Source organism: Coregonus lavaretus, assembly GCF_964263955.1.
Source record: "Coregonus lavaretus genome assembly, chromosome: 28".
Lineage (NCBI taxonomy): Eukaryota > Metazoa > Chordata > Actinopteri > Salmoniformes > Salmonidae > Coregonus > Coregonus lavaretus.
In genome coordinates this window covers 31,933,418-31,955,493 of record NC_140015.1, presented here as the reverse complement: position 1 = coordinate 31,955,493, position 22,076 = coordinate 31,933,418, and the positions used below count along the sequence as shown (strand labels likewise).

General features: G+C 43.4%; 1 protein-coding gene across 1 annotated transcript; it reads right to left on the bottom strand.

Annotated features, from left to right (window-relative positions):
- Window positions 1-3,727: 3,727 nt before the first annotated feature.
- On the bottom strand, window positions 3,728-13,882 carry LOC311103231 (uncharacterized protein). Its single transcript, XM_084144771.1, has 4 exons — window positions 13,067-13,882; window positions 11,478-12,059; window positions 7,319-7,549; window positions 3,728-7,086 (listed from the first exon to the last, which is right to left on the bottom strand). The coding sequence occupies exons 1-4, from the start codon at window positions 13,331-13,333 to the stop codon at window positions 6,442-6,444; spliced, it is 1,725 nt and encodes a 574-aa protein (XP_084000897.1). The 5' UTR covers window positions 13,334-13,882; the 3' UTR covers window positions 3,728-6,441.
- Window positions 13,883-22,076: the final 8,194 nt, after the last annotated feature.

Sequence of the window (22,076 nt, the reverse complement as noted above, 5' to 3'; positions counted from 1 at the left end):
CTGCATTTATTTAAGTCCCATAAGGTAGCCTGATTTCAGATGTGTTCATGTAAACAGGATTATTAGGGAAATCGTTCTTCTTGCAAAGCAAGACCCACCTCTGCTGCATAGCTTGCTCTCAAACTCTTAAGTCATTGGAGGACACCAACACAGCCTCCATCACTATAATTCCTCGGAGGTAAAGTCAACACCTATTTGATTATGCTCAGGGTTAGGTAGGTTACTTTCTAAATGTAATCCATTACAATTACTAGTTTCCTGTCCAAAATTGTAATCAGTAACGTGACTTTTGGATTTCCCAAACTCAATAAAGTAATCTGATTACTTTCAGTTACTTTTAGATTACTTTTGCCTTAAGAGGCATTACAAGAAGGGAAACATTTATATTATCAATTGAACGACATCTATTGCAGAATAAATCAATGAGTTTTCACAGCAGGCCATAAATTGATGTTGCATTTTACCATATGGGTTATGTAGGCTTCTTCTAATTCATTGCTTTCTACTTCAATACAAATATAAATACGATTAGGCTATATCTTTACAATAAAAACCAAAGTCTGTCATATTTCCAGTCATTCCAATTATTTAATATCCCTTGATTTTCAAGAATAGGACATGTAAATATGGAAATCTAGATTAGCCTAATTGTTTTACCTGAGCAGAACCCAAAGACGAAGAACTTATTAGCCTACTCTGTGGTTTTTGATTTTGTTGTCATGGAGGACTGATTGCTTTGAGTTGAAAAATAAATGCTGCTCTCATGGAATGGCATGCTTTGAGCATTACCGAAAAGTGCTATTTGCATGTGAAAAATGAATGCCATATGCTGCATTTGTTATAGGCCTATTGTTTACATTTTTGTTGGGTGACACTGTGATATCTTAATCATTTGCAGCTGTTTAAATCTCTCAAAAGTGCATGCGCGAGTTTGAGCATGTGTCCATTAGGCCTAGGGACATTATTTTTGAATCAGCACGAATAAGATTGAGCAACAAAAGTCCCACTTGTGGTCTTCGTAAATTAAACTGACAGTATGTGATGCAAAACAAAATACCACGGAGGAGTTTAGAAGAGAGGAACTCCCTCAAACGTTTATTCCATAGGCTGGGATCAGCACTATGCAGCTGTTGCAAGAGCGCCAAAACAATGATTGATAGGCAGCTTAAACTTCTTCAATTCAACCATTAATACGTTAAAATACACATATACATTTGTGAACAGCCATACAAAACAACCGCAATCTTTAAGCTGCAAATAGCTAAATGAATAAAATAAAATAATGCTTCATAAACAACAGGTGTAGACTAACAGTGAAATGCTTACTTACGGGCCCTTCCCAACAATGCAGAGAGAAAAAAAAGAGAAATAGTAGAACATTTAAAAATAATAACACAAGGAATAAATATACAATGAGTAACAATAACTTGGCTATATACACGGGGTACCAGTACAGAGTCGATGTGCAGGGGTACAAGGTCATTGAGGTAGATATGCATATGTAGGTAGGGATAAAGTGACTAGGCAACAGGATAGATAATAAACAGTAACATCAGAGTATGGGATGAGTCAAAAAAGTTAGTGCAAAAATGGTCAATGCAGATATCCCAGGTAGCTATTGGTTAACTATTTAACTAACTATTTAGCAGTCTTATAGCTTGGGGGTAGAAGCTGTTCAGGGTCCTGTTGGTTCCAGACTTGGTGCATTGGTGCCGCTTGCCATGCGGTAGCAGAGAGAACAGTCTATAACTTGGGTGGCAGGAGTCTTTGACAATTTTGAGGGCCTTCCTCTGACACCGCTTGGTATAGAGGTCCTGGATTGCAGGGAGATCGGCCCCAGTGATGTACTGGGCCGTACGCACTACCCTCTGTAGCGCCTTGCGGCCGAATGCCAAGCAGTTGCCATACCAAGCGGTGATGTAGCCAGTCAAGATGCTCTCAATGGTGCAGCTATATAACTTTTTGAGGATCTGAGGGCCCATGCTTAATCTTTTTAGACCTGCTCCACAACAGCCCCGTCGATGTGGATGGGGGCCTGCTCGGCCCTCCGTTTCCTGTAGTCCACAATCAGCCCTGTGTTAAGATGTTTTGTTGCCTACCCTCACCACCTGGGGGCAGCTGGTCAGGAAGTCCAGGATCCAGTTTCAGAGGGTTGTGTTTAATCACAGGATCCTTAGCGTAGTGAAGGTGGGCACAATGGTGTTGAACGCTGAGCTGTAGTCAAATTGGATCTAAAATCTTTGCATTCCGACAGCAGTCGCACCATTGGAAGACATGGCTTGGACTGTAGCCTACAAAAGCCTATTCCTGCTCTTTTCCCACGATCTATAAAATGCATTTGGTGTGTCATCATAGTGGTCTCTGACTTGTGGTCAGACTCGCTCGGGCAGAACAAAACTTACATTTGCACCTTTTTTCAGTGCTGATTTGAATATCATTAATCTGATTACAATAATTCTGCTGATAACGTAACAGATTACAGTTTTTTTGTAATCCGTTACATGTAATATGTGCATATGGATTATATGTAACAGATTACATGTAATCCGTTACTCCACAACCCTGATTATACTGGACAGGTTCACTCAGAACACAGATGCAGTAAGAGACGGTCAGTTTACTCTCAACCTATGACCTCCTTTGTGTCCAAAGGTCCAGGCAACTCCCTTACCCATGTACAATGCCTCAGCATGAGTCTATCTATATACACCAAGGGCAGTCCTGAAAAACCATGGATTTCCATTTTTGTCGATTTTGATTATTTTACATATATTTAAAGTAGTTATTGCCCTGCATATGTTGTAAATGTTTTATGACTCAAGGATCAATTAAAATCATCCGAAACACCATGTCAACTTCTAAGACTCTATGATATTAGATCTGAAAACAATTCCTAAAAAGTAGACTTTTTGGAAAGACTAGGTTTGTTCTTTGCAGACATGCCTCCCCCCAGACCCAACGTCAGAGCGAGACAAAGAGAATTCCAGACACAAAGCTGAATTGATTCCTAGTCCCATGGAGGTATCAGATTCAAGCTGCTGTCCACAGCGTAATGTATACATGAAACAAGTCTCCATTGACAAGTATGCTCAAAACTCATGATGGACCAAAGAGGAGAGAAAGAGAGGCCAGAGGAAATATGGCACCACATTTAGCTTAAATTGCTCTCTTGAAAGAGTCTGCAGGCAGGTCTGATATATATATCATCATTTATTGGCTGCCACTGACTCTTGGTGCTTGGCTGCAGGCCCAGTTGTTTGACTGGCATGTATTATGAACATGATCTCATTTCTAAAGAAATAGATATGTAAAAAAAAAAAAAATAATAACTTTTCAGTGAACATTTTCTTTAAAAGACTTTCTACTTTATTTTCACATCTGAAGTCCAAGTATCCACCTTGAAAGTGTGTCCATAGTTATGAGAAATTAACTGTATCCATAAATCGTAAGTCTTCAGTCCCCACTTAAATACCTAATAGTTTTGCTTTTTTACTTCCTAGGAATATGACCTGCTCTTTCTCATTCGGAATAGCCTTCTGTTTACAGTTTTTAAGTTAAATTATCCAAGGTAGAGAATTCAAAGCCCGGTAGGTCAAATATGCACAAACCACAAAACCTCACTTCCCCAACATTTTGCATGTAAACTTACTGTAGCGGCTCAAACACAGCAGCAACAGAAAACAACTCAGTCTTTGTCGGTTTAGAAGAACAACAATAGTTGAGAGGAGAGCTTGCAAGCATTTCATTGTACTGTGTACACTTCACTGAATCCTGTGCATATGACAAATACATTTTGATTTGACAATAGACAGTGCTGCAAGGACAAGCCCTTTTCTCTCTAATGGCAGCTAAGTATTCATACAGTATATTCAAAAATCTATCTTCTCTCCAGACTGGTTTATACTTCAAATTTGGTAACTTAATGAAACTTTTCAGAAGTACAATGAGAGTCTGATGAGAGGATTTTTTCTTCTCAGTCATATGATTGAGCCATTATTTAGCTCACGCTTCAGCAGACAGAAGTTACAACCGTGAAATCTGTCACTTCTTTTTATTGTACAAAATACAATATCACTTCTGCTATTTTCAAGTTGGTTACGTTGATCATGTCAGTAGGACTATTGTTATTGAGTCATAAACTACACATGGCAACACAGCCTAGCAACCCACATCAACACAACCTTTGGGTAATGATTAACATGATCACACAAGGGGGTGTAACGAATGACGTGAACCAGTCGGACTGTTGCGGATAGAGAATGAAAAGAGCTGACACAATTCCCTTTTCTTAATGATACGTTTTACAATCTATTTATATCTGAACATTTGTTTGCGTTGCACAGCCCTTGTCCAGCACTCTCTAGTTCAGCCACACAGTGAGGTGGAAGGGAACAAATGTTAATGCGTGTCATTAATCACTCACACATCTCTATTGTTAGCATGTAGCCGTAGATTTTGGTTGTCATTCACTGATATATGCTATGCAAGTGGGTTGCTAGGCAAGTAGCATTGTAGTTTTTGAATTTTATAGGCTTTTTGAATGGTCTTCAACGGGCAAAACGTAGCGCAATTTTCTTCAGCGCAAAAACTTAATGAAAGGCATCTGGCAAAAGTAAATTAATTCACAAACACAATTTTTGTAATATCTTATATGACTCTGTTTTCATGAATTTGATGATATAATCGTCAAGCCCATTCAAAAGCGGACAGAATTCATTCTCTATGTATGCCTCCGAAATGGCACCCTATTCCCTATATAGTGCACTACAGGACATTTTGAATGCACCTTTTGTCTGCATCTGAAAGATGGTACACTTGAATGGAGAAGGTCTCCTGTCCTGTCACAAACTTTCTCTCATTACCTCTCCTTATTCTATGGGCTTCTCCAAAAAGGTCAACATCATAACGAAAGATCAGTTCCTGAGTTGAGTCCCCTTCCAACTCCAGTCTTTTCAAAATAACTAAACCAGTGGTTCTCAATGATCTCCTCAGGGACCCCCAGCTGTTCCAGAGGTACCACACCTGATTCAACTTGTCAGTATACACAATAATAACACCTACGGAATTTTAACTGTATATGGCTAACCAGAATAAAAAGCTCTCTCTGATTCTCCATGAAGGTTTGATAAATAACCATTAAAAAGGGTTCTATATAGCACCAAAAAGGATTGTAATGATAGAGGAACCCTTTTTGGTGCTATGTAGAACCTTTAAAAAAAAGTTATTTTTAGAAACTTAGGAAAGGTTTCTTTATAGCACCATAATAGTTCCATGTAGAACCTTATGAGCATGGTTCTTTATAGAACCTTCAAAAAAGGTTTCTATATAGCACCAAAATAGGATACACTATCGTTACGAGCCAAATAACTCTTATTTGTCACTATATAGAACCATTTCTTTTTAGTGTGCAGTCCACATGGCACTTCAGCAGTTAATCAACTATCTGGCAGTCAGTGAGCCAACTAGCAGTACAACACGAGAACATGTCAAACAACCGAGAAAGAAATGATGAACATGAATATAAGATCACAAATCCTTTGTAATTCACAGAATCTATAGTGCCGCTAGTGCCTTTGGCTCTACAGAACATACAGTAGATTTAGAAGAAGCCAGGTGACTTTGTGACAACATGTTGCCAGATTAGACATTCATGTGATATTTGCTTCAGGATCCAAAGTTCTGTAATTTTTATTTCTATGACGTCGATACGATCAATCATTAACTCAGCCTATTACTGCACCCTTCAATAGCTGCAAGTGGTAAACAGTGTGTCCTTGCCTGTAGATTCCTCATCCGCAATAAGAGTTAATTTACAGTGTCATAGGAATAACTTAATATTTTCCACATGTCTGAGGCAAAAGACGTCAGCAAATGTTCTGCCAACGTTCTACAAATGTTCTTCTTCCAAGCTCTCAGTCATTGATTTGAAAATAAACTCTTAATTCTCTAGAAATGTAATGGATCTTTTCAACCATATTTGGAGAATAAAGATCACCAATGTGCTGGAGATTCTTATTCAGTAAACAGTTTTTCTCCATGCAATATTTCATTTACATTTTAAGTCATTTAACAGACGCTCTTATCCAGAGCGACTTACAGTTAGTGAGTGCATACTTTCTTTTTTATACTGGCCCCCTGTGGGAATCGAACCCACAACCCTGGCGTTGCAAACGCCATGCTCTACTGAGCTACATCCCTGCCGGCCATTCCCTCCCCTACCCTGGACGACGCTGGGCCAATTGTGCGCCGCCCCATGGGTCTCCCGGTCGCTGCCGGCTACGACAGAGCCTGGATTCAAACCAGGATCTCTAGTGGCACAGCTAGCACTGCGATGCAGTACCTTAGACCACTGAGCCACTCGGGAGAATGATAGTGTACGAGTTGTACTCAGTCATTGACCGGTTCTGGAGAAGTTGGAGTGAAGGTTCCTGAGAATCTGGCCTATTCCTCATCCCGTGTGAAGAAGACCACCTTTATCGAGTAGATCGTATCCAAAATATAGATCACCAGGTTGATCACGGTCATGAACGTCACCACAACCAGATCGTCCCAGGAGCAGTGGAAACACGGAACGGGCCGGGGGTTGTTCTCAAAACCGTACAGCGGCCAGATGACCATGGCGGTCATGTACATCACCGTGGCCAGAATGTTATAGACCGTGAGCAGTTTGTCGAACGAGAAGGGAAAGAACGACAGCAGCTGACCGACAGTGAGGAAGATGATGACGAGTGCGAAGATGAAGCAGAGGGAATAAACTGCCACGCACCACTGCAGTCCCGGGTACAACGAAAACCTTGCCGGATCAAGCGACGTGAAGATAATACAAGCCACCAGAGTCTCTAGTATCTTGAGGAGGCCCGGGACAGTGGAAAGGAAGCCACTGATCTCACCGCCGGGCCGGAGGCGGGCCAACACCACCTCGCTGACGTACACTCCGAAACAGAGTAGGGAGATGACGGTGGCGGCGATCTGGTGGTAGCAGGTGGGGCAGGTGAAGAAGGTGGGGTAGATGATGGAGGAGGTGAAACACATTAGTGTGGCTAGCATGGCGAAGGCTGTGGTGAAGTCGTCCCAGGAGATGGGCACCTTGAGATGATGAGGAGGGGAGATATGAGGAAATCATTAAGGTTATTTCTAGGGCCAAGAGTTTTCCTGAAAAATGTGTTTTCCTGAAAAACTTGCAACTACATCTACTACTGCTTTCCAATAGAAATACACATTAGAAAGATATAAGACAGGTATGAAACGATACACGTAAGCTACAAATTCACCTCCCACCAATCTATTCCATCAAATCCAGACAGTAAACATCCCCCACCTTGTCGCTGAAGCGGGTGAACTCCATGATGAGGATGAAGAGGGAGAAGAAGCAGCAGAAGCACCAGGTGAACATGCACCAGGCCCAGTGTGTGGAGAGCACATGGCCTGCCGAGGCCACCAGACTGAAGGAGATACAGGTGAGGACCACCTCCACCATACGGATGATGCCCACTGGCAGGGTGAGAGACCTCAGGTCCAGGTTCACCATGATGAGATACGATTGAATGATCTATCTAGAGACTGTTCACTCACCAAGGGTTCCTTGACTTTTTTGTTTAGCTAAAGTTTCTATTTTTCCTCTCTCTTTCATCTGGCTAATGTTCTTCTTTCTGTCTCTCTCCTTTGCTCGCTTTTAGCAAATGCACGTATTTCACGTTTGAATTAATTACTGATTCTATTCATTGTGATCAATTACTGTTGCCCTCTTAAAGTATTATATTCTCCTCTTAATGAAAGCTCACCCAGTAATTTTCTGGTGTGTCACTCTCTTCTCTCCACTGTGTCACCTTGACATCTCCACTCCTCTCTCTCCTTCCGTCTTTTTCTCTCTGTGCATTCCCCTGCTGAGTAAGGACTTACAGTAAAGCAATACAATTCCAAGAGAGGTAAGACCTTCTCTTGTTCCTGCCTTATCCAAGTCTCCTTCCCCATGCTGTAGAGATCAGAGCATGCCTGTGTAGAGCAAAACTCCTCCCGTGTTTATGATGGTGTGTATCCCATAGAAATAGAATGAATAGAACAGGCCTCCCCATTCATGTCGATGATGGCATAATGCGTGGACTGTCGGCCATTGTGAGTGTACCCATGGGCTAGGTTGAAGATAACAAAGCTTAAGACAGCTTAATTATTAAATGCAGAAACGTTCTAAAATAAACAAATTCATTGGACCAGCGCCGGAATTAAAATGACTGGGAGAGAATGGTAGCAGTACAGAAAGTTCACTAACAAAGTGGAAAATAAACACAATCATAGTAAATTTCAGCTAACTACTCAGCAAACAAATAGCATAACTGTTTTACTGTCATTCTATTCATTTTAATGTTTTTTAAATGATCTACAGCCACTTCATTACATGATTTCCCGACCGCTGGTCATGTTTTCAATGCTAATACTGTAGAATCAGCAACTGCACTGGTCCAATGGATGTGTTTATTTTCGAACACTCAGCATGGAATTGTTACATTGTCTTAACCTTTATTTTTTCGACATAGCCCATAGGAGCAAAGCAGGAAGTAAAAGCAGGAAGTGTACCAATCTGTGCTGTGATTTGTGAAATCAACTGACATAAAAAAATGTCATTGCACGAGCAATATCACTTAGCATCATTTGAATGAACATTTTACATTACCATGGAAATAATTGCATCACAATACCAGGCAGCCATTGCGAGTGTACCCATGAGTTTAGAGGTTCCAAGCCTGTTCTGTTCACTCTATTTCTATGGTGTATCCTGCCCTCTCTTGGCTTTATTGCACGTTTTACGACCCAGATTAAAGGAGCTCATTGGACGCCGGTCCAGTCTTATCTGGCTCGCCCACGCCACACATGCTGGACTCTGGTCTCTGTCTAAGGTGAACTTCAATACAAACCCCATCCCTGGGAGTGGGACCATATCAGACCTGGGTTCAAGTAAGATTTGAAATCTTTCAAATACTTTGAGCATTTGATTGAGTCGGCTTGGAAAGCCAGATGGGCGGGGTTTGCACCTTTGGGACTATTCTATTGGATACATTGCTTCAGGTAAGCTCAATCAAGCACAGCTAAAGTATTTGAAAGATTTCAGATACTATTTGAACCCAGCTCTGTCCAAATGCACATCCCCCAAACAGGGAAACCCATGCTTGTGTAAGTAACCTCACATTTGTTCAGTTCAGTGTTCCTAACTTGACTGAAGCCCTTTTTTGACACTTGACGGCTATTGACTGATGTCCTCATCCATGTTCTTGAGAAAGGGAGAGAAAGAGCAGGAGGGAAGGGGGAGGAGTGGTAGGCAAAGAATTTGTAGAGTCGCTATTCTGTTTCCACTGATAATAGAAATCGAATAGTGTTCTGGTTGATAAAGCTAATACAATATGCATACTACTGCCCAACTTTTAATTTAACACACCAGATTTTTGGAACCACTTACAAAATGCATTAGATTTGGATTCCCTGGTGCCACTAAATATTGTTGGTGCATTGCCTAGCTCTCTCTCCATTGTTTTATACCCTCATATACTTCTTCTTCCTGCTCCTCTCTCTATATACTCCTCCTCTCTCTGTCCCTCTTCTCTCTCTCTCTCTGTCCCTCTTCTATCTCTCTCTCTCTCTCTCTCTCTCTCTCTCTCTCTCTCTCTCTCTCTCTCTCTCTCTCTTCTCTCTCTCTCTCTCTCTCTCTCTCTCTCTCTCTCTCTCGCTCTCTCTCTCTCTCTCTCTCTCTTTCTCTCCCACTCTCACTTCTCCCTCTCTCTCTCTGCCTCATCGATCTTTCACTTTTACCTCCCTCTTGATCTGTGCCAAGGAGACAGCAGCAACATAACTTCATTTATCTTTTGAATAAATCAATAATCCCTGTCAAAGGTAACATGACAGACAAAAAGATGTGGACATAAAAGACCTTGACTTCATTACCATAATCACATCAGGAACCTCCATCATTCTGCTGGCTTTTGTTTTGGAACAATGATTCTTCATTCGTCACTTAACTTAATTTCTCTTTTCAAGGAAGGATGCCATATGTATCACAAAACAAAGTGTGGACATTAAAGACCTTGACATCATTACCATAAACAGATCAGAACCACAATTATTCTGCTGTCTTTTTAGAAATAATAATTCGTTTTGCAGCCTCAGAATGGCCCAATACGTTCCCTATCAAATCAAATCTGTGGTAAGCCACGGTCCGTGAGGGATTGTGTAAGAGAGTGATGTCATCCAGGTGGGACGGAGCGGAGTGTGGTTGAGACTTATCTCGCTCTCGGCTTCCCCTCCGCACTCAGTAAACACAGAAAGAGACATGAAAGCAAAGCCAAGGGCCGGACCTCGACATCCCATGCAATTTCATCCAATGGGCCTCTCATAGCAGACACACCCTAGCAAACAGGGGGAGGAAGGGAGCATTGCTAAATGTCCTTTCCCAGTGTTGTAGAAACAGAATAGGTGTTACAGTAAATAAATACACTAATGAATGCAGTGAGGCCCAAAAAATATGATTCTTATGGACTTTTAAGCAAATGTTTTCTTTATTTTGTTGTTATATAACATTATTAAAACATTTTAGTCACATGTCAGCTAAATGTCAATAGTTATGTGTACCTATTCAGATTCATGTTTGAGCTGAATTCTGTCATATCTGTCTGGACTGTGTGTTTGTCAAGATTAGATTAGGTACAGTAGACACATGAGGAGAAAGAGACAGAGACAGAGACAGAGACAGAGACAGAGACAGAGACAGAGACAGAGACAGAGACAGAGACAGAGACAGAGACAGAGACAGAGTCCTAGATTCAATCAGTTCAGCGTTAACCCGTGATAACCGACAACTGCATAGCAGATCTGTTTGTATTTGGGCCATGACGAAGGTGTAACTGCGTTGGAGCTGTCAAATCAGTAAAAACAATGATCAGCTATGCAGTTGTCACTTATCAGGGGTTAACGCTGAATTGATTGAATCAAGGCCAGAGCGACAGAGATAAAATGGAGAACAGAATAAGAGAAGAAAATGAACATATCAAGAACAGCTCTTTGATCTTTCTATTTGCTTTTGATTACAGCCCATGTGGACTGAATAGGGTGCACTGCATGGTTCCTTGTGTAGTTTAAAGACATGAGATGGGAAGAAAAAATACAAGTTGAATCTACGTACGGATCCAAGCGTTCTACAACATTCTTATCCACCTCATGGTTTGTGAATTGCTAGCAGAATTATAACCCCATTTTATGCATGACGAAGCATTATCATTCACAAAAATGTAATCTGGCCAAGTAAAACGGTTATTATCCACCATACAGAAACATTCTATCAATACGAATTAGTGTTCCAAAAAAAACAGCATGATTGCAGTTAGCTGTATTCATACAAAAGCAAAGTTCAGTCTATCGTTTAAGATCCGGCACTGTGTTTCAGGGCCAGTGCTCAGGTTGGGTAAGGTGGGTGACCTTTGACTTTTGACCTATGCCGGGGTGACGAAGAACACCAGCCTGAAAGAGTAGACCGTGTCCACGATGTAAACCACAAGGTTGAAACAGGTCATAAATGCCACTACGACCTGGTTATCCCAGTCGCAGGAGCGGCCACACCCGCTGGGTCTGCTGTGGTTGTTCTGGAAGCTATAGAGAGGCCATATCACCACGCACGTCATGTACATCAGCACGGCCAGCACGTTGTAGCCCGTCAGCACCTTGTCGAACGGGAACGGGAAGAGCGACAGCAGGCGGCAGATAGTAAAGAGGATGATGATGAGGGCGAAGATGAAACATAGCGAATAGACCGCCACGCACCACTGGAGCCCTGGAAACTGCGAGTAGAGGCTGTGGTCCAGCGAGATGAAGATGATGCAGGCCACGAAGGCCTCGAGGACCTTGAGGAGGCCTGGGACGGTGGAGAGGAAGCCACTGATCTCGCCTGGTTTGGCCCGGGTCAGGCCCACCTCCGTGGCATACAAGATGAAGGCCAGGCAGGAAGTGACGGTGGCAGCGATCTGCTTCCCACAGGAGACACAGGTGAAGAAGGTGGGGTAGATGATGGAGGCAGCCAGCACCTGTTAAAGCCCAAGACAATGGATGATGATGATGGATGAATAACAACAATGGAATAGGATGACAACATCGGAGTTTAAAGGCAATAACATGGAATGTCAGTGGACTTCATTTACCCATTAAAGTTGTCAAAGTGCTATGGGTGTCACCTTTTACTTCCACTTCATCTACTACTAATGTAGCTCCTACTCAATAAATCATCCCAAAATGTTGGCAAAGCTACACAAACTCCAACACACTCCTTAAGGGTTAAAACCTTTCCTTTTATTGCATTTATCTAATTTCCTCACTGATCTGACTAGAGAGGTAATATATGGACTACACAAGAGCCAGAGATAGATTAGCTGCCTTGCTGTTGTGACATAATGAAGATGAAATCATCACTTTGATCAATAACTCGTTCTAGTTCAGTGGAAGTAGCAATTAGAAATTACTATTAATACATCAGTATCTGCTGGCATGTATGTCTCAGTTTAAGTTAATTCGCAATTAGTGTGAAAGTAAATTTACAGACACGACTAGCAATTGCTTCCATTATTGGATCGACCAACAACTCTAAGTGGTACTAAAATATTGCATGTTTCCTTTAACCACTGTGTTCATGTACTGTATCATAACAACAACTGGCTGTCCAAGGTCCAGTGCTGGATCCTCACTGTAGATAAGTGCATAATATATATGTAAAAAAGTAAGTAGCCTTGTCTCAGCCAGAACGGCCCATAGGGCAGGAACCTAACTCCTGTTTCTAAAGCATGAAGCAGTGTGATGTACAAGTACACCTCCTCGACAGGAGTCTAGTCTATCGCTGGGAAGATTGATGTGTAATCTCCCAAAAATGTCCTATTCATTGATTTACAGTTACACAAAAGTAAACTACACACAACCATCTCTTCTCTATATTGTCTCTAATGTAACTCTCACACATTGACACTAATACGTAGGTATGTTATCTTGATTCTACCCCTTATAGTCTAACTCACAGACAGAAGACGGCATGGGCGTTACCCACCATGAGCGTGGCCAGCATGGCGAAGGCGGTGGTGAAGTCATCCCAGGAGATGGGTACCCGGGCATGGAGGGTGGTGAACTCCATGATGAGGATGAGGAGGGTGACAAAGCAACAGAAGACCCAGGTGAACATGCACCAGGCCCAGTAGGATGAGCCGAAGTGACCCACCGAGGCCACCAGGCTGAAGGAGATACAGGTGAGGACCACCTCCAGCATTCTCACGATGCCCACGGGCACTGTCAGGGTACGCGTGTCCAGGGTCACCATGGCAATGCTAGTTCTAGTCAGATCCGGGTGTCATGTACGGTACGCTAAGGCGGTTATACCCTATAACCTACTGAAACCGACTGTAGATGGCTGTTTTTTGTTTTCTTACCAATGTTTTTCTTCCTGTCGATCTCTTTGGTCGTATTCAGAAACAGTCAGTACTACGATATTCTTCCACTTCCTTGGACAGCTCTCTCTCTCTCTCTCTGAGCTCTCCCTGCCCCCTCTCCCTGACTTGACTCAAAAACAAATATTTCTCTACTTCTTTCTCTCTCACACCTCTCTCTGACACTCTCTGTCAGTCTCTTCAGGCTTCCTTCTTCCGGTCTGATCTATATTCTCCTGTATGTGATCCTCCTGTATGTGATCCTCTTGTATGTGATCCTCCTGTATGTGATCCTCCTGTATGTGATCCTCCTGTACGTGATCCTCCTGTATGTGATCCTCCTGTATGTGATCCTCCTGTATGTGATCCTCCTGTACGTGATCCTCTGTAAAGTCTGGACTGCTCTGACAGGGCCACATTAGGAATGCAGAGAAGGGCATAGAATGCCTGCCACTACCTCTACTACCTTAACAGGACTTCCTCAAATGGTCATCAGGTGTGTGTTTGTGTGTGTGTGCGTGTGTGCGTGTGTGCGTGTGTGTGCGTGTGTGGTCGTGTGTGTGCGTGTGTGTCAAGCCCCGGATGTCAATGCTGTGTGCTCATGAAATAGGGTGTAGTCGGTCACCCTTTTCTTATCAGTAAAAGTCAATAATACCTTTTAGTCATTTAAGTAGTAAATATACTGAGCTGATCTTGCTGTGTATCATACCATGTACTGTCGCCTACTGTATAATGTATACGATACGATATACTTTATTGTCCAGTTATATTCATTTCTTGACGTCAGCATACAAATACACAAACACAACACAATATATTACATGCAGTACAGAAACACTGGAAAGTTAGCACACAACACACACATTTACATTTTCACATATTCAAAGTCTCTGCGGCCTACTGTCCGACCATGTATTGTGCCTGGATCTGTCCTATGTCCCACTGTTCAGCATCCTACATCTGTCCTATGTCCCACTGTTCAGCATCCTACATCTGTCCTATGTCCCACTGTTCAGCATCCTACATCTGTCCTATGTTCCACTGTTCAGCATCCTACATCTGTCCTATGTCCCACTGTTCAGCATCCTGCATCTGTCCTATGTCCAACTGTTCAGCATCCTATGTCTGTCCTATGTCCCACTGTTCAGCATCCTGCATCTGTCCTATGTCCCACTGTTCAGCATCCTATATCTGTCCTATGTCCCACTGTTCAGCATCCTATATCTGTCCTATGTCCCACTGTTCAGCATCCTGCATCTGTCCTATGTCCCACTGTTCAGCATCCTACATCTGTCCTATGTCCCACTGTTCAGCATCCTACATCTGTCCTATGTCCCACTGTTCAGCATCCTACATCTGTCCTATGTCCCACTGTTCAGCATCCTACATATGTCCTATGTCCCACTGTTCAGCATCCTACATCTGTCCTATGTCCCACTGTTCAGCATCCTACATCTGTCCTATGTCCCACTGTTCAGCATCCTATATCTGTCCTATGTCCCACTGTTCAGCATCCTACATCTGTCCTATGTCCCACTGTTCAGCATCCTATATCTGTCCTATGTCCCACTGTTCAGCATCCTACATCTGTCCTATGTCGCACTGTTCAGCATCCTACATCTGTCCTATGTCCCACTGTTCAGCATCCTACATCTGTCCTATGTCCCACTGTTCAGCATCCTACATCTGTCCTATGTCCCACTGTTCAGCATCCTACATCTGTCCTATGTCCCACTGTTCAGCATCCTACATCTGTCCTATGTCCCACTGTTCAGCATCCTACATCTGTCCTATGTCGCACTGTTCAGCATCCTACATCTGTCCTATGTCCCACTGTTCAGCATCCTACATCTGTCCTATGTCCCACTGTTCAGCATCCTACATCTGTCCTATGTCCCACTGTTCAGCATCCTACATCTGTCCCATGTCCCACTGTTCAGCATCTTATATCTGTCCTATGTCCCACTGTTCAGCATCCTACATCTGTCCTATGTCCCACTGTTCAGCATCCTACATCTGTCCTATGTCCCACTGTTCAGCAGCCTGATGGCTGATGGAATGAAACTTGCCCTGCTCCTATTCTTGCTGAACAGTGGGACCCTTAATCTCCTACCAAAACATTGGGTAGGATTGTGTGTAGGGTCCTTTATGATGCGCTTGGCCTTGTCTATCATAGAGGCCCTGAAGCCCCCTGCACTGCAGCCCACAGAGCTTGGACCCCAGGTTTACAGTTCTCCTGAGGATGCCCTTGTTGGCTGCTGACAGCCCAGCGTACCAGGCCAGGAAACAGAAAGTCAGCACACTCTCTATATGACAGGTGTAGTAGTCGTTGTTGGTATTTTTTCACGTTTGCGAAACATGGATAAACGTCTAATTCTGATGTGAGACTGTGAGAGCCGGTAGGTTATTGCCCCAGTCATGGGCCATGTTTACTTCTGTTTGGAAATGCAGTGTGTCATCTGAGAGGTCGACAAGGGCGGTGTCATCTGCATATTTCATTGCCTAGCAGTCCCTGTCGGAGCCTCTCAGGTCATTCAATGGTGTATATGGAGAATAGCATTGGGAAATCACAGTTCCTTGGGGGGGGAGACTGGTAGATGACTGGTAGATGTACACAGAAGGGATGTACACAGAGGGGATGTTGTGTTGTTGAACATGACATACGGCCCCCTGTTCAGCAGGAAGTCCAGCACCCACAAGGTAATGCTGGGGTCCACCTGTAGGTGGGAGAGTTTATCACAGATAAGGTGAGGCTTCATGCAGTTAAAAGCAGAGGAGAAGTCCAGGAAGAGGGTGAGCACATAAGAGTGAGGCAGGTGTGTCACGGCACTGTGCAACACCATCAGGACTGCATCCCTCACTGATCTGTTCCTCCTGTATGCAAACTGCATTGGGTCAAGGGCTCTGTCCACATGAGACCTGAGACGTGTGAGTATCAAGCGCTCAAGGCACTTCACAATGACTGATGTTAACGCCACAGGACAATAGTCAATCAGCTCCGCCTTTGGAACTGGTCGGATCTCAGAGGTCTTTCAGAGTGACACACTAAGTATGACAGTAGCATGACCCACTAAGTACACAGGAGAGGGAGTGAGAGAGAGAGAGAGGGAGAGGGAGAGAGAGAGAGAGAGGAATAGAGAGATGAGAGAGGGAGAGAGGAAGAGAGAGGGAGAGAGAGGGAGAGAGAGATGAGAGAGGAGGAGAGAGGGAGAAAGGAAGAGAGAGGGAGAGGGAGAGGGAGAGAGAGGGAGCGAGAGAGGGAGGCAGAGGAAGAGAGAGATGAGAGAGGAGGAGAGAGGGAGAGAGGAAGAGAGAGGGAGAGAGAGGGAGAGAGAGATGAGAGAGGAAGAGAGAGGGAGATAGGAAGAAAAAGAGGGAAAGAGACAGGGCTAAAGATGGGCATAAACTTCAATGTATGATTGATAGAAACACACTCTCAATGTTACACACTGAAACAGCCATAACTGATGCACAAACTGCAACAACATACACAACATAAACATTCACATACACACACGAAAATGTATTCTGTCACTGAAGCACTAACACAGACAGACATACACTGCCACACCAACACACACACAAACACACACACACGTGACGCAGTACACTCCACTTTACCCCACACTAACTCCTACACACTGTGACCCACACGCCCACCTACAGTGTCCATGCAGGACACACTGCAGCAGTCATCAGGTGTATGACAGCTCTCCTCTATTTATCTGCTGGGATTCTCTGCTTGTTTCCTGTAGTTCTGAACTCATTACTGACTGTGGTGACATCCATTCCTCCCACACACCTCTACAGAGTCCTGCAGGCATACTGGGTGGGTTTGTAGAATACAGTGGGGAAAAAAAGTATTTAGTCAGAAACCAATTGTGCAAGTTCTCCCACTTAAAAAGATGAGAGAGGCCTGTAATTTTCATCATAGGTACACGTCAACTATGACAGACAAATTGAGAAAAAAAAATCCAGAAAATCACATTGTAGGATTTTTTATGAATTTATTTGCAAATTATGGTGGAAAATAAGTATTTGGTCACCTACAAACAAGCAATATTTCTGGCTCTCACAGACCTGTAACTTCTTCTTTAAGAGGCTCCTCTGTCCTCCACTCGTTACCTGTATTAATGGCACTTGTTTGAACTTGTTATCAGTATAAAAGACACCTGTCCACAACCTCAAACAGTCACACTCCAAACTCCACTATGGCCAAGACCAAAGAGCTGTCAAAGGACACCAGAAACAAAATTGTAGACCTGCACCAGGCTGGGAAGACTGAATCTGCAATTTGCATCCAAAGAACACCATACCTACTGTGAAGCATGGGGGTGGAAACATCATGCTTTGGGGCTGTTTTTCTGCAAAGGGACCAGGACGACTGATCCGTGTAAAGGAAAGAATGAATGGGGCCATGTATCGTGAGATTTTGAGTGAAAACCTCCTTCCATCAGCAAGGGCATTGAAGATGAAACGTGGCTGGGTCTTTCAGCATGACAATGATCCCAAACACACCGCCCGGGCAACGAAGGAGTGGCTTCGTAAGAAGCATTTCAAGGTCCTGGAGTGGCCTAGCCAGTCTCCAGATCTCAACCCCATAGAAAATCTTTGGAGGGAGTTGAATGTCCGTGTTGCCCAGCGACAGCCCCAAAACATCACTGCTCTAGAGGAGATCTGCATGGAGGAATGGGCCAAAATACCAGCAACAGTGTGTGAAAACCTTGTGAAGACTTACAGAAAACGTTTGACCTGTGTCATTGCCAACAAAGGGCATATAACAAAGTATTGACAAAACTTTTGTTATTGACCAAATACTTGTTTTCCACCATAATTTGCAAATAAATTCATTAAAAATCCTATAATGTGATTTTCTGGATTTTTTTTTCTCATTTTGTCTTTCATAGTTGACGTGTACCTATGATGAAAATTACAGGCCTCTCTCATCTTTTTAAGTGGGAGAATTTGCACAATTGGTGGCTGACTAAATACTTTTTTGCCCCACTGTATGTTACAGTGGGTTATCTGTGTGAATGGGGTTTTGCATTCAACATAGCAGTTTCTCTATTTTGGCCCACTGACTCCAAGACACCTCTCTATATGTAAAAGAATGGGAGCACAATCTTCTTGTTACCAGTCCTCTCTCTCTCTGTCAGCTTCTTTAAAAAATGTATACCATTCATACTGAAGTTGGGAGATGGCACCTCCATTGTAAACTTTGTCAGTGCTTCTCCTCCCTTCTTGACAGTCTTGGATGTCAGCGATTTTAGAAATGGACAGATTTGATAACAACTTTGAGAGGAGGGAAGATGAGGGAAACTTGTCTCCTACGGACAGTGAGGAGGATAAGGTGAGGGATGACGTTGTGGAGGTGGAGGGAGGGAAGGAGGAAGGACTCTGTGGAGGTGGAGGGAGGGAACGAGGGAGGAAGAAAGTCATAGAACAGCACTCTGCTGGTCTGCTGTGACCTGATAATGTGTTACTCTTTCTCTCTGTCAGGAAAATAGAGCACACAGACTTCTCTCTCCCTCCTCTCTCTCTCCCCCCCTCTCCACCCCTCTCTCCCTCTCCCTCTCCCCCTCTCTCTCTCTCTCTCTCTCTCTCTCTCTCATGTAAACCTTACAGTACAATCACCATCAATTAGGCTTCTTAGATCTTTAGTTATCCACCAATTAGGCTGCTTAGACCATCAGTTACAGCATCTCTCTCCATCCCCGTCTCTCTCTCTCCCCCCTCCCTCTCTCTCTCCATCCCCGTCTCTCTCTCTCCCCCCTCCCTCTCTCTCTCCATCAATCAAGGTCAGCTGTAATGTTAATGTGAGAACATGCTCAGAAGGGTGTAGGGCTGAGAACGGGACGTCGAGGAGGATTTAAATTATTCACATCTGCCGTGAACCTGCTGTCATGTTGGACAAATTACCAATGTCACCATTCCCATAGAGGAGCAAAGAATGAATACAAAAGAAATACTCTGTATTCATACATATATTCATAACATTTGACTGCTGTTACACTCCTTGTTCCAATCACTGATAACATCACCCCTCTGTTACACAGTCTGCCTCTACAATAACAAGAATCCAGCCAGAACCAAGGAGCATCGGGATTGTCAAGAATATTCTCAATTCGCAACACTCCCTTTTCCCACCCCTGGAAGCCAAAACATCTCCGCTTCTCTTCCTCCTGTAATGGGATGACACTGTGGAGGTGGAGGGAGAGAAAGAAGGAGGAAGAGAGTCATAGAACAGCACTTTGCTGGTCTTCTGTGACCTGATAATGTGTCACTCTTTCTCTCTGTCAGGGAAAGAGAGCACACACACACTTCTCCCCCCCCCCCCCCTCTCTCGCTTCCTCTCGCGCTCTCTCTCTCCCCCCCTCTCTCACCCCTCTCTCTCCCCCCTCTCTCTCCCCCTCTCTCTCCCTCTCCGCCCTTTCCCTCCCCATCTCTCTCCCCGTCTCTCTCTCCCCCTCTCTCTCCCCCCTCAACCCCCCCCCCCCATGCATACCTTACAGTAATGATGGTTCCAGTCACTCACAGTGACTTGAGTAAATTGCTGACAATCATTTGTGTTTCCCTCCTCACCAATAAAGTGCATTTTCATGCACATTTGTGTATGTATGTCTACATTTTTCTCCTATTCCAAAGGCCTAGCAGAGCTTACAATTGTATTATCAATTACTATTTATCAGGGGGCTGTTTATTAATATTAGTGCATATTACAGAAAGTATGTGTGTGTAGGTGTGTGTGCATAATAATAATAATAATGGTCCCCTGTAGCTCAGTTGGTAGAGCATGGCGCTTGCAACGCCAGGGTTGTGGGTTCATTTCCCACGGGGGGCCAGTATGAAAGAATGTATGCACTCACTAACTGTAAGTCGCTCTGGATAAGAGTGTCTGCTAAATTACTAAAATGTAATAATAATAATTTGGTGAGTGCTTACATTTGTCCTATTTCACACATGTATGAGTCTGTATTAATACACATGTGTAAATTGGAAATGTGTTTTATGCATATCCAGTGGCGTGTATTCATGGAGGCCAAGGAAAGGCAGGCTTCCCCCAAAAATTAGACCAAGAAAAAAATATACCAAATAATGTATATTTCGTCTCTTTCGTCTCTCTTTCCTTCAATTCGCAAGAGGCTGAATGTATCTCACCGGAGAAAGCATCTGGTCAGAAAGAGTATGACATTGTTGCAGTCAGTAGCATTGCATGGAAGGGAAGCAAGCAAGCATTTGGCCTCCCTAGATAAAAAAGAAATAAAATCATAGCCAATCAGCGTTGAGCTAAACAGAGTGAGCTCAGCTGTGAATGGTCTTTGCGCACCAAAAGAGAGTGTCAAGGGGATCCAGTTTTACTTAATCCTCTGTACTGGCCAATGATTATAACGGCGATTCTGATCCAACCATAAATTCATACATTGTGCCCCTGGTCTGAGAGGATGGAAGTTCAACACGTAGCTAGATGTAGTATGCTAATGTTAATTAGCTGGCCTGGCACTTCGTTGTCCATGAAAGTTAATTAGGCTAGCAAGCTAGCATTTTAGCCAGGTAGCCTAGGACAACAAAAACTAAAAGTGTGTACTGTATGATAGAGTCATGTTTTTTCTACTTGCACGCACGCACGCACACACACACACACACACACACACACACACACACACACACACACACACACACACACACACACACCATGGACAGCCACATCATACGTTCATTGGACTAAATAGTTTTTGGTATCTTTTAGTTGTCACTGTATTAGACTAAGCAGAGGTAATTAGATTATGTTGAAATGTTGAAGTTGAAATGGTGCTGGAATACTGGAGGCAGCTCCTGTTTTCTTTGCAACTTGCTGCAACTCTCTGTGGTTCTAAATCAATAGTTGTTTAGTGGTCCTAAAATGTCGGAAACATGAACTTGCTGTAGGTCATGTAACTGTTTGTTATATGCAATATGCTTAGTGGGCTTCACCAGACAGATGTAGCTCTCTGGTTGAATTTATTCTGCAACTGTGTCTTCTTACTGTCTTGGCCTTAGGCCTATATATCACAGTGTCAAGGCATATGAACTAACAGGTTATAGAGCAAACACTGCAATTATCACAACACATAGGTTGTAATATGGCATTTTTTTCTTGCTTGGCTTCCCCAGTGATTTTACCCACGCACCGCTACTGTGCATATCCCAATTCTCCCTGAGACACCCTCGGAGAGTGGGGTCATGACCAAGGTCTGCCATTCTCTGGAGCAATTAGGGTTAAGTGCCTTTCTCAAGGGCACATCGACAGATTTTTCACCTTGTCAGCTCGGGGATTTGAACTAGCGTGCGTGCTCTTTGACGTGTGTGCATGTGCATGTGTAAATACTGTAACTGAGCCATATGCAGTACCTACAGAGTTTCTCTCAACTCCACATTAATATGTACTCATTTCTCTTCAACCAAAAGATTACAGGAGAGAGGATGGAATAACATTTGATAGAGTTCTTTCCAAAACCTGGCATCTCACCAGTCAGAAACTTAAACCCAAAATATAATTTCACGGATCCCTGCTTTCGGAATTACAGGCCGCTTTCCAAAATGTCAAGCTGCCTCTCTGATTTTCCTTGGTCACAAAGACGTGGATAGACTGTTCCTGCT

What these genes read in the sequence shown, in the direction of transcription:
- LOC311103231 (XM_084144771.1), bottom strand. Translation starts at nt 13,333, where the DNA reads ATGGTGACCCTGGACACGCGTACCCTGACAGTGCCCGTGGGCATCGTG. An exon ending in CCATGCTGGCCACGCTCATG is followed by an intron (nt 12,060 to 13,066) that starts GTGGGTAACGCC and finishes GGGCTTTAACAG; the next exon opens with GTGCTGGCTGCCTCCATCAT. An exon ending in TGGTGTTCTTCGTCACCCCG is followed by an intron (nt 7,550 to 11,477) that starts GCATAGGTCAAA and finishes GTCTCTAGATAG; the next exon opens with ATCATTCAATCGTATCTCAT.